Source organism: Acinonyx jubatus, chromosome A1, assembly GCF_027475565.1.
Source record: "Acinonyx jubatus isolate Ajub_Pintada_27869175 chromosome A1, VMU_Ajub_asm_v1.0, whole genome shotgun sequence".
NCBI lineage: Eukaryota > Metazoa > Chordata > Mammalia > Carnivora > Felidae > Acinonyx > Acinonyx jubatus.
The window spans coordinates 140,623,206-140,639,126 of NC_069380.1; the positions used below are offsets into that span (position 1 = coordinate 140,623,206).

Consider the following 15,921-nt stretch of genomic DNA (forward strand, 5'->3'; position numbering starts at 1 on the left):
TTTTATTAAATTTTTAGATTAAAGTTGACATAGTTTTATAACTTCCATCACTTATTGGTACAAACTTTTCCAGTTATATTAAATACTCTTTCAGAACTTTTAAATGCATAAAATGCTCTCTTCTGGATAAAATAACTTACCTATTTTTTTTATTTTGGACATTTGGATTATTGCTAACTTTTTGCTTTTGTAAATAATGCTATAGTGAGCATTCTTGGCAAACACATTTGTGCATATCTTGGATTATTCCTTAAGATATTTTTTAAGACTACCTATTTGCGAGTAATAAAGTATAAATACTTCTATGGTTCTTGTACGTAATGCTAAGTTATGCTCCAGGATTATTATATGAACTAGTTTATACTCCTCTATTATCAGTGAGTGAGAATACCCATTTTACCACATCTTTTCCAAAATGGGATAATCTTATGGTAATAATGACCTAAAAAATAATTAGATGAGGTTTACTTTTTTGATTACTAATGAGGTTAACATTTTTAATATTTGTTTATTTTTTAAATGTATTCTGGAACCTGCTTGATAAGGGTGTTCTAAATTTTTAAACATTTTTATTTTTTTTATTTTGGGAGAGAGAGAGAGAGAGAGAGAGCGAGCGAGCATGAGCAGGGGAGGGGCACAGAAAGAGGGAGGCACAGAATCTGAAGCAGGCTCTAGGCTCTGAGCTGTCCGCACAGAGCCTGTTGTGGGGCTTGAACTCTTAAATGGTGAGACCGTGACCTGAGCCGAAGTGGGATGCTCAACCGACTGAGCCACCCATGCACCCCTATAAGGGCTTTTTAAAATGTATTTTTCCTCAGTAACATGTGGATCTATTTTTTTGATTTGTATATGATGAAATGTATTAACCAATTGATGGTTATATGTGTTATTAGCTTTTACTTTTTAATCTTGGTTATAAAATACTTTATATCATCAAACTTCTAAATATATACCTTTTCATTATGATTTCTCTCCCCTCATCCCTTTTAAATGTTTAGAATACCTTTCCTCAACCCATGATCCAATAGTCATCTATATTCTATGTACTGTATTGTGTACTGGTGTCTTTATAGTTAAAAAAAAAATCCATTTGGGATTTATTCTGGTGAGATACAGAGAAGTGATTTCCACCCCCTGCCCCAAACATTTAAATAACTGTCTCAGCATGATTTTGATGATCTTTACCACGCCCATTGTTTTGAAATGCTATCTTGGTTATATGCTGCTATCGTGTATATACTGGAATTTGAAATTTTGGTAATTCAGACTTCATGTTTTTCTATCTTATGGTTTGGGAAATAGGCCACTGTTTTTGTAGTTCTTTATTACTAGTGAGTTTGAACCATTGATTGTTTTATTGACCATCCCTGTTTTCTTAGTTGTGTTGCCTGTTCAGGTCTTTTGCTCATATTTCTATTAGTAGTTGGTAGTTACATCAATTTGTAGAAATTCTTTATGTATTTGGAATAGCATTATATATGCATTATAACCACTTTTCCCTAGACTGTGATTTGAAGTTTCACTTGATGTTAAGTTTGAATATATAGGTTTCCCCCACTATTCAAAAGTAGAACATACTGAAACCTTTTTTGAGCCAAAATGGCATAAAGTGAAGGGTATCCCTTGCCTTCCAAAACTTTATGTTATACCACTTTACTTTTACAAAAGACATACATTAGTATCTGTAATCGCTAATCAGGAGAAATCCGATTTTCTTCTATTTTGTGAAAAAAGCTATCACTGTACAACAGAGGCTTTTTGAAGTGGTGTAAAGTTAGCTTTCAGAAAGTGGGGATACCTGTAGTTGAACTATCCATCTTTATTGTGTGTGTGTGTGTTTTAATCTTAACAAGGTCTTAGCATTTACTGTGTTCCAAGCACTGTTTGAGGCACTTGACATTCATCCTAGGCAAAATACACAGAGATTTCTAGAGTTTACATTTGAGAAGCTCTTATGTACCCTAGGTTCATAAAAATATTCACCTATTTTTTTTCCTTAAAAGTGTGTAGGTTTTGCTTTTTCACTTTTTAGTTCATCCACCTGGAATTTATTTTTGTATAGTATGAAGTAGGAAGTCTAGTTTATTCCATGTGGGTAGCCAGTTTTCCTAGCATCATTTATTGACTAATAACATTGTTTCTCCACTGTCTTATAGGGTCACATCTGTTGGATATCAAGTTTCTGCATTTGTGTGGATTTATTTGTGTCCTTTGTGTTTATTTTTATATTTCTGTGTCTTTGGCACCTGTACCACCCTCTTAGTTACTATATCCTTATAATAAGCCTTGATACCATAGATCTGCCCTGTTCTTCCACAAAATTGTTTGACCTATTCCTAGCCCTTGGCTTTTTCATATGCATTTTAGAATCAGCTGTATGCCACAGTTATTTCTTTGATTGTGCCTGTGTTCTTTTTTCAGGGCTGCTACTTGTTGTGTCAGGGTAAAATCCTGGTGCATTGGTGGTGTCTTCTGGGTTTAATAGTTGTGATATTTGAACTTCCTTTGCAGCTGCTTGCTTGCTTTATCATCTTCTCTTTTCGTTCTGTCTTCCTTTTCCTGTGGCCACTTAAAAGAGTATTTTAAAAATACATTTTTAACTTCAAAAAGTATATTATCGTGGGGGGGGGGACAAATTATAGAAGAGTGTATAAATAAAGCAAAAGGTTCAAGTCCCTCTAATAGCAGTTTGCTGAGAGTTTCCAGTTATTTTTCTGGGTATGTACAAAGCATTGTTTATAAAAGCAAAAAAAAATGGTCATATGCATTTTATTTCATTTAATATTTAAAAGGCAGTCTTCTTTAGTTCTGACTCCTTCCTTTTGATGGCTGCCTGGTATTTTTATACAGTAATTTAACCAATTCCCTTTTGGTGGACTTGTAAGTATCTATTTGCTTTTTGATTTTTGTAGCTATTTTCAAATACTGCTAGTCCCCATTGGCAAAGCAGAGGTTGTATGGTTTATTTTCCATCTCCCTAATGCCTCCACTTTCTTTTCAAAGGGTATTAGTGAAGTTGTATCAAAAGCTCTTCTATTGGCTTTTTAAGAAGTCATTCTATTTTTTTCATCATAGGGTATTCTTTAATCTCCATCCCTGATATCACCCATACCCCGACTCACCTCCCCTCTGATGACTGTTAGTTTGCTCTGTATGTTTAAGAATGTGTTTCCTGCTTGTCTTTCTCTATTTTTTCCTTTGCTCATTTGTTTCTTAAATTATACATAGGAGTGAAACCATAAGGTATTTATTTGTCTGTCTCTGACTTATTTCACTCAGCATTGTACCCTAGCTCTATTCATGTTGTTGGAAATGGCAAAATGTCATTCTTTTTTATAGCTGAATAATATTCCAATGTATATACATATACCACATCTTTATTCATTCACCTATCAATGGACACTTGGGCTGCTTCCATAATTTGGATATTGTAAATAATGCTTCTGTAAACATAGTGTTGCATATATTCCTTTGAATTAGTCTTTTTGTATTTTTGGGTAAATACCCAGTAGTGAGATTCCTGGACTGTAGGTTAGCTCTATTTTTAATTTTTTTAGTAACCTCCATATATATGGTTTTCCACCATGGCTGTACACATTTGTATTCCTACCAGCAGTGCAAGAGTGTTCCTTTTTCTCCACATCGTTGCCAAGACTTGTTTCTTGTGTTTTTTATTTTAGCCATTCTGATCTGTGTGAAGTGATACCTTACTGTAGTTTCAATTTGCATTTCCCTGATGAGTGATGTTGAGCACCTTTTCATGTGTCTTTTGGCTATCTGGGTGTCTTTTTTTGTAGAAATGTCTGTTCATATCTTCCGTCCATTTTCAAATTGCATTATTTGTGGGGTTTTTTGTTTGGAGTTGTATAAGTTTGTTATATATTTTGGGTGCTAACTCTTTATTAGGTGTGTCATTTGCAGATATCCCATTACATAGGTTGCTTTTTAGTTTTGTTGATTGTTTCCTTTGCTGTGCAGAGGCTATTGATTTATTTATTTTTTGCTTTTATTTGCCTTGCCTCAGGAAACCTATCTAGAAAAATATTGCTGCAGCCAATATTAGAGTGATTACTACCTGTGCCCTCTTGTAGGATTTTTATGGTTTCAGGTCTCACATAAGGTATTTAATCCATTTTGAGTTTAGTTTTGTGTATGGTGAAAGAAAGTGGTCCAGTTTCATTCTTTGGCATGTGGCTGTCCAGGTTTCCCAACACAATTTGTTGAAGAGACTTTATAATCGTTCCTCCTTTGTTAGAGGGTAATTGACCATATAATTGTGGGTTTATTTCTGGATTTTCTGTTTTATTCTGTTGATCTATGTATCTGTTTTTATGCCAGTCCTATACTGTTTTAATTACTACCACTTTGTAATGCAACTTGAAATTTGGGATTGTGATTAACTCCAGTTTTGTTTTTCATTTTTAAGATGGCTTTGGCTATTTGAGGTCTGTATAGTTCCATACAAATTTTAGGATTGTTTGAGTTCTGTGAAAAATGCTGTTGGTATTTTGCTAAGGATTGCATTGAATGTGTAGATTGCTTTGGGTAGTTAAAACATTTTAACAATGTTTGTTTTCCCAGTCCATGAGCATGAAATGTCTTTCCATTTCTTTGTGTTGTCTTCACTTTCTTTCATCAGTGTTTTAATGTTTTTAGAGTACAGGTTTTTACCTCTTTGGTTAGGTTTATTCCTAAGTATCTAATTATTTTTGGTGTGTTGTAAGTGAGATTGTTTTCTTAATTTCTCTTTCTGCTATTTCATTATTATGGTATAGAAATGCAACAGATTTCTGTGTATTGATATTTGTATTCTGCAGCTTGACTAAATTCATTGGTTAGTTATAGTAGTTTTTTGGTGGAGTCTTTAGGGTTTTCTATATAGGGTATCATGTCTTCTGCAAATAGTGAAAGCTTTACTTTTTCCTTACCAATTGGATACCTTTTATTTCTTTTTGTTGTCGATTGCTGTGACTAGGACTTCCCATACTATGTTGAATAAAAGTGGTGAGAGTAGACATCATTGTCTTGTTTGTGATGTTTGGGGGAAAACTTCTCAGTTTTTCCCCATTGAGTATAATGTTAGCTGTGGGCTTTTATTTTTAAAATTTTTTTTTCAACGTTTTATTTATTTTTGGGACAGAGAGAGACAGAGCATGAACGGGGGAGGAGCAGAGAGAGAGGGAGACACAGAATCGGAAACAGGCTCCAGGCTCTGAGCCATCAGCCCAGAGCCCGACGCGGGGCTCGAACTCACGGACCGAGAGATCGTGACCTGGCTGAAGTCGGACGCTTAACCGACTGTGCCACCCAGGCGCCCCGCTGTGGGCTTTTAGTATAAGACCTTTATTATGTTGAGGTATGTTCCTTCTAGACCTCCCTTGTTGAGGGCTTTTATCATGAATGTATATTGTACTTTGTCAAATGCTTTTTCTGCATCTATTGAGATGATCATTTTTTTATCCTTTTTTTTTTTAATGATGCGATGTATCACATAGATTGATTTTTTAATATTGAGCTACCCTTGCATCCTGAGAATAAATCCCAGTTGATCATGGTGTATAACTTTTTAAGTAAATTGTTGGATTTGATTTGCTAAAATTTTGTTGAAGATTTTTGCATCTGTATTCATCAGAGATACTGGCTTAAAGTTCTCTTTTTAGTGGTGCCTTTATCTGGTTTTGGTATCAGGGATACTGGCCTTCTAGAATGAATTTGAAAGTCTTCCTTCCTTTTGTATTTTTTCAAATAGTTTGAGAAGAATGGGTATTAACACTTCTTTAAATTCACCTGTGAAATCACCTGGTCCTGGATTTTGGTTTTGTGGGAATTTTTTTGATTACTGATTGAATTTCATTGCTGGTGATTGGTCTGTTCAAATTTTCTTTTTTTTTTTTTTTAAAGTTATTTTGTGTGTGAGAGAGAGAAAGTGTGTGCATGTACAAGTGAGGGAAGGGGCAGAGAAAGGAGGCAGGAGAGAATCCCAAGTAGGCTCCCCATTTGTCAGTGCAAGCCCGATATGGGGCTCATTCTGAGATCATGACCTGAGTCGAAATCACCAGTTGGTTGCTTAGCTGACAGAGACACCCAGGTGCCCGGTCTATTCAAATTTTCTATTTCTTGCTGCTTTAGCTTTGGTAGGTTATATGTTTCTAGGAATTTATGCATTTAAGTTGTCCAGTTTGTTGGCATGTAGGTTTTCATAATAGTCTGTCATGATTGTATTTCTGTGGTGTTTGTTGATATTTCTCCTCTTAGTAATTTTATTTGGGTTCTCTCTCTTTTTTGTAAAGAGTCTTCCTTCTATTACTTTTGTAAGTTTCTATATCTTTATTTCTTGTTTAATCTTTATTATTTCCTTCCTTTTGCTGTGGTTGAGTTTTTTTTTTTTTTTTCTGGCTCCTTAGGTGTAAAGTTAGGTTGTTTGAGATTCTTTTTGCTTCTTAAGGTATGCCAGTATTACTATAAACTTTCCCCTTAGAAGCACTTTTGCTGCATCCCAAAGATTTTAGACCTTTGTGCTTTCATTTTCTTTAGTTTCCATGTATGTTTTTATTTCTTTTTTGCTTTCTTGGTTGACCTGTTCATTGTTTAATAGCATGTTATTTAAGCCCCATGTTTTTGTGCTCTTTACAGATTTTTTTCTTGGGGCTGATTTGTAGTTTAATAGTGTTGTGGTCAGAAAAGATGAAGCATGGTATGACTTTCATTTTTTTTTTAATTTGTTGAGAGTTTTTTTGGTGGGCTAATATGTAATCTCTTCTGGAGAATGTTCCATGTGCACTTGAAAAGAATGTGTAGTCTGCTGTTTTAAGGTGGAGTGTTCTGAATATGTCTGTTAAATTCATACGGTCCAGTGTATCATTCAAAGCCACTGTTTTCCTTTTTGATTTTCTGTGTTGATGATCTGTCCATTGATGCGCTTGGGGTGTAGAAGTCCTCTACTATTACCATATTGTATTACTATTAATTGTTCCTTCATGTTTGTTGTTAACTGTTTTATGTATTTGGATGCTTCCATGTTGGGTGCATAAATATTTATATTTTCTTGGATTGTCCACTTCATTATTACTTAGGGCACTTTTTTGTCTCTTGTTGCAGTCTTTGTTTTAAAGTCTCTTGTCCGATATAAGTATTTCTACCCTGGCTTTCTTTGTCATCCATTTGCATGATAAATGTTTCTCTGTCTACTCTGCAGGTGGCTTTTGGTCTGAAATGAGTCTCTTGTAAGCACCATATAGATGGGTATTGTTTTTATATCCACTCTGTCACCCTATCCATGCTCTTTGATTAGAGCATTTAGTCCATTTACATTCTAAGTAATTATTGATAGGTATTTATTGCCGTTCTTAAATTTATTTTCTGGTTGTTACTATAGATTTTCTTTGATTCTTTCTTCTCTTGGGTGTCTTTCATGGTTTGTTGGCTTTTTTAGTGATATAGTTGGATACCCCTCTCTATTCTTGCATGTTTATTACTGGATTGTGATTTGTCATTATCATCGCGGTTGTATATGACATTTTCTACATATAGCAGTCTATATTAAGTTGATCACTGCTTAAGTTTAAACCTATTTTTTATTCCTCTCCCTCCCACCTTTCAGGTATATATTGTCATATTTTACATCCTTTTATTTTATGAATCCCTTGACTGATTTTTACAGAAATATTTATTTTTACTGTTTTTGTGCTTTTTATTTTTCATATTCTCATTTAGGGTCTTTCCTTTCCACTCAGAGAGCCCTCTTTAAAATTTCTTGTAGGGCTGGTTTAATAGTCTTTTTGTCTGAGAAACTCTATTTTTATTTTAAGTAGGCTTCACACCCAACATGGAGCCTAATGCAGGGCTTGAACTCATGACCCCAAGATCAAGACCTGAGCTGAGATCAGGAGTCAGACGCTTGACTGACTCCTCCACCAGGTACCCTTGTTGGAGAAACTCTGTGTCTCTTTCGATTCTGAATAGTAGCCTTTCTGGATAGAGTATTCTTGGCTGCAGATTTTTCCCTTTTAGCACTTTGAATATATCATGCAACTTCCTTCGGGCCTGCAGAGTTGCTGCTGAAAAATTTGCTTAAAGCCTATGGGGTTTCCCTTGTATGAAACTGTCTTTTCTCTGGCTGCTTTAAAATTTTTTTCTTTATCCCTACCTTTTGCCATTTTAATTACTATGTGTCTTGGTGTGGACCTCTTTGGTTTCATTTTTTTTGGGGGGGGGGTGGATCTCTGTGCCTCCTGGATTTGCATATATGTTTCCTTCCCCAGATAAGGGAAGTTTTCAGTTATTATTTCTTCAGATACATTTTCTTCCCTCTTACCTCTCTCTTCTTCTGAGATCCCTATAATGTGGATGTTATTAGGCTTGATGGAGTTGCTGAGTTCCCTAATAATGTACTCAATTAACATAATTTTCTTTCCTCTCCTTTGCTCAGCTTGATTACTTTCTATTACTCTATCTTCTAGGTCATTAATTCATTTGTCTGCCTCATCTAGCCTACTATTCTATCAAGTGTATTTTTAGTTTCATTTATTGTGTTCTATACTTTTGTTTAATTTTTTGTAATGTTTATTTATTTTGGAGACAGAGACACAGAGCACAAGTGGGGGAAGGGCAGAGAATGAGGGAAACACAGAATCCAAAGCAGGCTCCAGGCTCTGAGCTGTCAGCACAGAACCTGACACAGGGCTTGAACCCATGAACCGTGAGAGCTGAAGTCGACACTTAACTGACAGCCACCTAGGTGCCCCTCATTTATTGTATTCTTTTTTTTTTTAATTTTTTTTAACCTTTATTTATTTTTGAGACAGAGAGAGACAGAGCATGAATGGGGGAGGAGCAGAGAGAGAGGGAGACACAGAATCAGAAGCAGGCTCCAGGCTCCGAGCCATCAGCCCAGAGCCTGATGCGGGGCTCGAACCCATGGACCGCGAGATCGTGACCAGAGCTGAAGTCGGACGCTTAACCGACTGAGCCACCCAGGCGCCCCTCATTTATTGTATTCTTGATCTCAGGTTCTTTTTTATGTCTGGTTAAGGGTCTCACTGATATCTCCACTCTTCTCCAGTCCAGTAAGTATCTTTATGATCATTACTTTAAATTCTCTATCAGACATAGTACTTACATCCATTTTGCTTTGATCTCTTGCTGTGGTTTGGTCCTGTTCTTTCATTTGGGAGATATTTCTCTGTCTTCTTATTTTGTTTGACTTTCTGTAGCTGTTCCTGTGTGTTGGGAAGTCAGCTACTTCTCTTGCTCTTAGAGATAACAACCTTATGAAAAAGAGGTCCTGTAGTGCCCTGTAGTATAGTGTCCCCTGTTTCCCAGGGCCTGGTGCTTCAGGGCTTGTTTGCTCTGTGTTTTGTTTGTGCTCTGCTGTTGAATCTTGGTTTCTTTTTCCTTCAGTCCAGTTGTTTGTTGATGCTGTCTTTACTTCTTATGAGTAGCAAGGTGTGCAGTGGTCTTGTTGTGAAATTACACTGCCTGCTGGAAATGAGGTCCTGCGCAACAGGTGGTTTAGAACATGTGTTATTGGCAGAGTTTGCACCATGCCTGTGGGGGAGGGGTCTTGTAGCACCAGCACTCAGGAGGAGCATGACTAGGAAGCGCTGATCTGCTGAAGCATACGTGCCAGGGCTTGGCATAAGCAAGTTAGGTAGCATGAATCTACACAGTGCTGGTTTCCACAGATGGCCGTTGTTTATGCTGGGGGACAGGGGAGGAAAATGGCACCTGCTAGCTCCTTTGTTCCTGGAGGGGTCTCCCTGTGATCCTTGTCTCTCCAGGCCATGTTCTGAGATGAGCAAATCACTGTATCTTGTCTGCCCCTGGCATTTTTCAAATTGCTGGTTCTGCACTGCATCTGCATGGCTGTTTTTCGTGCCGTCTTTCTTAGGGCAGGGACTCTGTCTCCTAATGCCTAGAGCCCAGCATGCCAAGTTTTTAAATTCTAGGTTTTAAGTCCTGTTGGTTTTAAGAACTAATGAAATTTCAAAGGCAAATATGGAGATTTGTCCTCCCTGTTGGCAGCCTCCCTAGTGTGAAAGTCTGTTTTCTGCTCTTCTCTGCGCCACTGGCTCCCTCTCCACTGTGGCTGGCTGCCATCCCTTTTGCTTCCAGGGTGTGTCTTCACGCTTTATACCTTCTTAGATGTGGCCTCTTCCCTGCCTTTAGTTGTGGAGTTTGTTCTGCCAGTCCTTGGGTTGCTTCCTGGGTTGTTTCTACTGATAGTGTGATCTGGTTGTATCTGTGGGAGGATCCAAACTTTGGGTCCTCTTACTCTGCCGTCTTCCCAGCCAATCTCTCCTATTTACTTTTTAGGGCCCTGGCAAATAGCTTTCTTTGGTTGAAAGAGTTAACAATTACCCTTGGTGTAAATTATTCAGTTTAGTGCTATCTGTATTTTACTAAAAAATACTTAAATGTTTTTTTGTTTTGTTTTGTGTTTTTACATGTGGTATTCTGGAGGGGAGAGTGTGGTTTAGTGGTAAAGGTAGCAGTCAGGTTGAAGAATTGAGGAATGAGTGAATTTGAGAAAATGGGAGATGGAGAGCCTAAGTAGTACTTTACCATACACTAGAGGAGGAAGAGAGGAGTTCTTGGCATTTCGAGTTTTGTTGGTGTTAGGCCTTTTGAAAGATGTTAAAGTTGAATACCTGTCTTACATAATTTGTCCTTTTCTTAACGTTCCTAGCCTCCACCAGGCACTGTGAAAATGCCTAATGTACCTAGTACACAACCAGCAATAATGAAACCAACAGAGGAACATCCAGCCTATACACAGATTGCAAAGGTTAGTTCATGTTACAGTGTAAATTTGTATTGGAAATTAAAGTATCAGTAACATCTTCAGAGCAAAAGAATTCTTTATATGTTGCCTTATTTAATTTTAACTTTCTTTTCAATATGTGTGAGCTAGTAACATTTGCTTTATTCTGTTATTACCAGTTACTGAATTCATAGATCTTCTTGGTGTACAGTTTGTTTAGGGAAAGTTTTATTGCCTCTGGTTTCGTTTTTTAATGCCTAGTACTATTATAGTACCAATGATACTATAATTGGAAGTATAATGTTGTATAGTATAGTATAATGATACTATAATTGGAGGTATAATGTTGGAAGAGAGTTACCATGGCTAAGCAAAGGACAGTGATTGGAAGCAGCAGGTGGCAAAAATATGAGAATAAAGGAGACGAATAGGATACCTCATTTTACATAAAAGCAGATGGAGTTACAAACCAGACTTTCTTAATCATATTCTTCTTTCATCTCATTGTCTTTTAAAATAGAAGATGTTATACATATTCTTGCATTGGAAACTGTATGTACCATTTAAGCAATTCTTAAGAGGCAATTCAGTTGTCATTTTTTCCATTTTTTTTCCAGTTCCCTTTGTTCTTCATTCTCATTTAGGCACAGAGGTCACCTTAATTTTATTTTCCCAATTACCTTAGGACTCTGACTAATCTTATTGAGAGAATTTTGTCCTGTCCTAATGTGTCCCACATTCTCACTGATGGTTTTCATAACCAAAAGACCCAAAATGAGCCAGGTATCTCCATAATATTTTCTGAAACTATAACCTTGAGTGAATTACTGTATTTTGGAAGAGCATTTGAATTAAGTTTCTAGCATTGTACAGTTGTACTCTTGATCTTGGGGTTGTGATTTTAAGCCCAATGTTGGGTGTAGATATTACTAAAAAAAATAAGTAAACTTAAAATTTTCTAAGATTGTAGAGGGAGAGACAGTAGATAGCATAGCAGTGTTACAACTCTAAAAACCTGTTCATGTGTTGATTTTTATTATTACTATTTTTTAAGGAACATGCCTTGGCCCAAGCTGAACTTCTTAAGCGCCAAGAAGAACTAGAAAGAAAAGCAGCAGAATTAGATCGTCGAGAACGAGAAATGCAAAATCTCAGTCAACATGGTAGTATCCAAAGAAGTTTGAAATGAAAATAACTTAAACACTTTAAATAATGCTTGTGCTAGCTCTAAGTCCTTTGGTTTGTGGATAAAGCCATGCCCTATTTTCCTGTTGTAGCAAGATCAGAAAGCAGATTTCCTACTTGTTGCTTTGTAGCTTTCTGATATTGGCTGATTTACATAGTCTTTTGATTAAAACACTGTTAGCCTTATAACACAGAAAGTGAATGTGAATATGATAATTTTGGGTTTTAGCCAGGAGCCTGATTCTGTACTTGGGCCCTTGTTGAGTCTGTTGAAGTTTTGTAAGTACCTGGAAGTATGCCCTAAATTTGACTCTTAACTTCTTGTTTAGTCAGTCCAGTTTCGAATTATCTGCCCCAGTCCTCACAAGTATAACTTATCTGTCAAATTGTGTTTAAAAAATGTTTGGTGTGGGGCTCAGTTGGTTAAGTGTTGGTCTTTGGCTCAGGTCATGATCTCGTGATTCGTGGGTTTGAGCCCCACGTTGGGCTTTGTGCTGACAGCTCAGAGCCTGGAGCCTGCTTCGGATTCTCTGTCTCCTTCTCTGTCTGCCCCTCCCTGCTCATGCTCTGTCTCTCAAAAATAAATAGATGTTAAAAAATTTTTTTTTAAATGTCTGCTGTGACTCTGGGAAGCATTGGGGTTCTCGATGATGCCAAGGAAGTAAGTGATGAATTGATCATTTGCTGTGAAATCTAGACTGTGAGTATCAAAAGCCACTTCAAGGGAATATCTTAGGGAAAGATAGCAGTGTCTGACCAAGAAGGGTTGAAGAGCTAGACAGATCATTGGTATTATGTCTAGGATAGTGATAGAATAACAGGGCTAGGTCAACAACAATATACTGAACTATCTCTTCCTTCTCTTAGAATGTGTAACCCTAAGTCCGGAAAGACATTGTAAGCTTTCACTCATATGTGGAATTTAAGAAACAAAATCAGTAATCATAGGGGTAAAAAAAGAGAGGAAAACCAAGGAACAGGCTCAACTGTGGAGAACAAACTGATGATTACCAGAGGGGAGGTAGAGGAGGGGATGGGTTGGGTATGTGGTGGGGATTAAGGAGTGCACTTGTGATCAGCACCGGGTGTTGTTTGGAAGTGTTAAACCACCTAATTGTACACCTGAAACTAATACTACGCTGTATGTTAACTCACAAATTTAAATAAAAACTAAAAATATAGTGGTCTTGGAATATCAAAAAAAAAATTGTAAGTCTAGGACCTTGTGAGGACACATTCATCTTTGGCCGTTTTGTTGATGGCAACATTAGAGATAATATCTATAAAATGAGAAACTGAAGGTTTATTTGAGATCAGTGTATCTGAAATACCTGTAATAAAATCTGTCCTTTGTCCTTGGTATTGACTAATACAAGTTATTTCTATGAGAGCTATTTTAGTAAAGATAGTCAAAAAGAGTGGGAAATTAAAAGTTAGACTTGGCAGTGTGCTTTACATGTAAGTACTTACCATCTATTAACTCATTTAATTATCATTGTTATTCCCTGAAGGGTGGTATAATTGATATTCTATTGTTATTTCTACTCTGAAATTTATGAAGAAACATAAGATTTTATAGATGTAGAAAGTCTTTAGAAGTTTAAGGCGCCCAAGACCCCCTAGCCAGTAAGTGACTAGGCACTTATGTTTTTGGATCCTAGTTCTTCTATTACTATCACTGCTGCTCTCAACTAGTATGAGACTTGTATGAGAAATGTATACGAAATTGGAAAAAAATTAGGACCAGTGCAGACAAGTTGGGAAGAATAAGACATAGGTCATTCTTTTTTTCCACTGTAAAATTTTCTTAGTCTATATAAAGTGTATAAAATCTAATGTTCACAAATTATGGCATATAATATCTAAAATGAGAAGTGGCCTTTAGGTGCTATTTTTACCTTCTGTTGTTAATGTTTTGACTTCTTGCTTTAATTTTGTTTTTTTTATTCCTCCCACCACTTCCCAAGCCCTATTTTCAATTTCATTTCTTTATATAGACATATTTTCCCTCCTCATAGCTTGAATTTGTTTTTCCTCTAGGTTTTTGAAGGTGCTATATAATTCCTGAGCTTCCTTTTCTTGACTGTTTCATGCTTTCTCCTAGTTCCGTGGTTTTCTTACATGTATGTTTTGAATGTTACTTTTTCAGACTTTGAGATTTCTAGATTTGATTCTTTAGCAGTAGTGAATCTTGTGTTTCTTCATGGAGTTAATAGTAGAAAACTCAAAAAAAAAATAGTAGAAAACTCAAAAGATTCAGAAGCTGGTCTTCCTTCTCCACATGGGCTAGGAATTATATTCAAAGACTTAAGATGCTGAGGAGGAAATTGTAGATCTTTAAAAACTGCATGGACTTCACATGAGAGCCAGACTCTTAGGATTTTGAAATAAGTCTGTTTTTAGGGTAGAGTCACAGTGTATGTCTTGGTGCTCGTTTTGTTTCTTGTGTCAACTGTACATAAATGGTTCCTGCTAAATGCTATATGACACTGGAAAAGTATTTTACCATCTAATGTTTTCTAAAGTGGTACTTTGTGAACTTTTTTAAAGAAGATTTTATTTTTAAGTGATCTCTACACCTAATGCTGGACTTGAACCCACAACCCTAGATCAAGAGTCAGGTGCTCTACTGACTGAGCCAGCCAGGTGCCCCTACTCTGGGGAAATTTTTAAAAATGCAAAGCTTGGCTTTCAAAGTTGTATGAATAGAGGATTGTAGAGATGTAGTATTAGATCTGTAAAACATTTATTAAAAGAACAGATAATTTTCTTTATTATGAAACTAAAGAGTCACACATATTTGTCCTAATGTAAATTTTATTTTTAATTTGCAGGCAGAAAAAATAATTGGCCACCTCTTCCTGGCAATTTTCCTGTGGGACCTTGTTTTTATCAGGATTTTTCTGTAGACATTCCTGTAGAATTCCAGAAGACCGTAAAGATTATGTACTACTTATGGATGTGTGAGTATACAATAATTATTTACTTGTTCAACAGAGTTCATGTTTTATTGTCAAAAACTACCTTTTTTGGAATTTGTATATTAAGGATATTATTATAAACAGGTCTTTTTCTATAGCTCTTAATTTTCAGAGTGGAACACGCTTAGATACCTCAAAATTGGAATTTATGTGACATTCTAAGCTAAGGAGAACTGGCATTCTTCTGAGGAAAGGACTTCTCTGTCACATATATAGTATTTCTTGAGGTAAAAGGAATAGGTGCAAAATACTATATAGATAATATTTGTTTTAGAAAATTATGTCTACTATTTTTATACAAATGAAGGCCATTTAAAAATTCTGTTGAAGCGTTAGGACTATTTTTAAAAGGGCCTTAAAGTATTAGAATATTAGAATTTTTCTTAGAGCTTTGAGCACAGTTTACTTTTCATTTTTAGGTGGTTATAAGCACTTTTATTATTGGAAGTACCTAGTTAATGTAGGGTATTTTACTGAATAGAACATTAGGACATAGGTTTTAGGCTGTGATGCTTGCATTGCTTTGGGTATAACTACAACTTATGGAATACTCAAAATGTCAAGCTGTTAACAATTTGTTCTGTGTACACAGAATTCCCACTTACTCTGTTTCACTTTTATTCCAAACGTTAGTCTAAGCCCCATTTAATACTGTGTTAGTAGGACAGGTATAGCTGTCATGAACTTTCACCTGCCTAACTGTTGGGTTAATGGATAATTTGTAGTGTACATTCTTGAATGGAGGAAATTTATGTGTTAGTATGTTATTAGGGAACTTTTTTCCCCCCTCCCCTAAATAAACGAGACCATTTTCCTCAAAATCTTTAGGAGCATTCTTCACATAGGTGAAGTTGCTTTGGACTGTGAGTAGCGGTTTCTTACGGATACTACCTTCTTAACTCTTAGTTTCTCTTTGAAATTTCGTTGTTGTTGTAGTATCTTTTGCTAAATCCCCAGTGTCCATAGTGTTATATACTTTTAATACTAAAGGTT

At 36.1% G+C, this 15,921-nt stretch overlaps 1 protein-coding gene across 2 annotated transcripts in view; it reads left to right on the forward strand.

The window, feature by feature from the left end:
* Positions 1–15,921, forward strand: part of SCAMP1 (secretory carrier membrane protein 1) — a 127,431-nt gene that overhangs the window by 41,628 nt on the left and 69,882 nt on the right. For both annotated transcript variants that reach the window (XM_027039461.2, XM_027039469.2), the window contains 3 exons: positions 10,688–10,786; positions 11,817–11,925; positions 14,782–14,910. In XM_027039461.2, the coding sequence (XP_026895262.1) occupies positions 10,688–10,786; positions 11,817–11,925; positions 14,782–14,910 (337 nt within the window). The remainder of the gene's footprint in view (positions 1–10,687; positions 10,787–11,816; positions 11,926–14,781; positions 14,911–15,921) is intronic.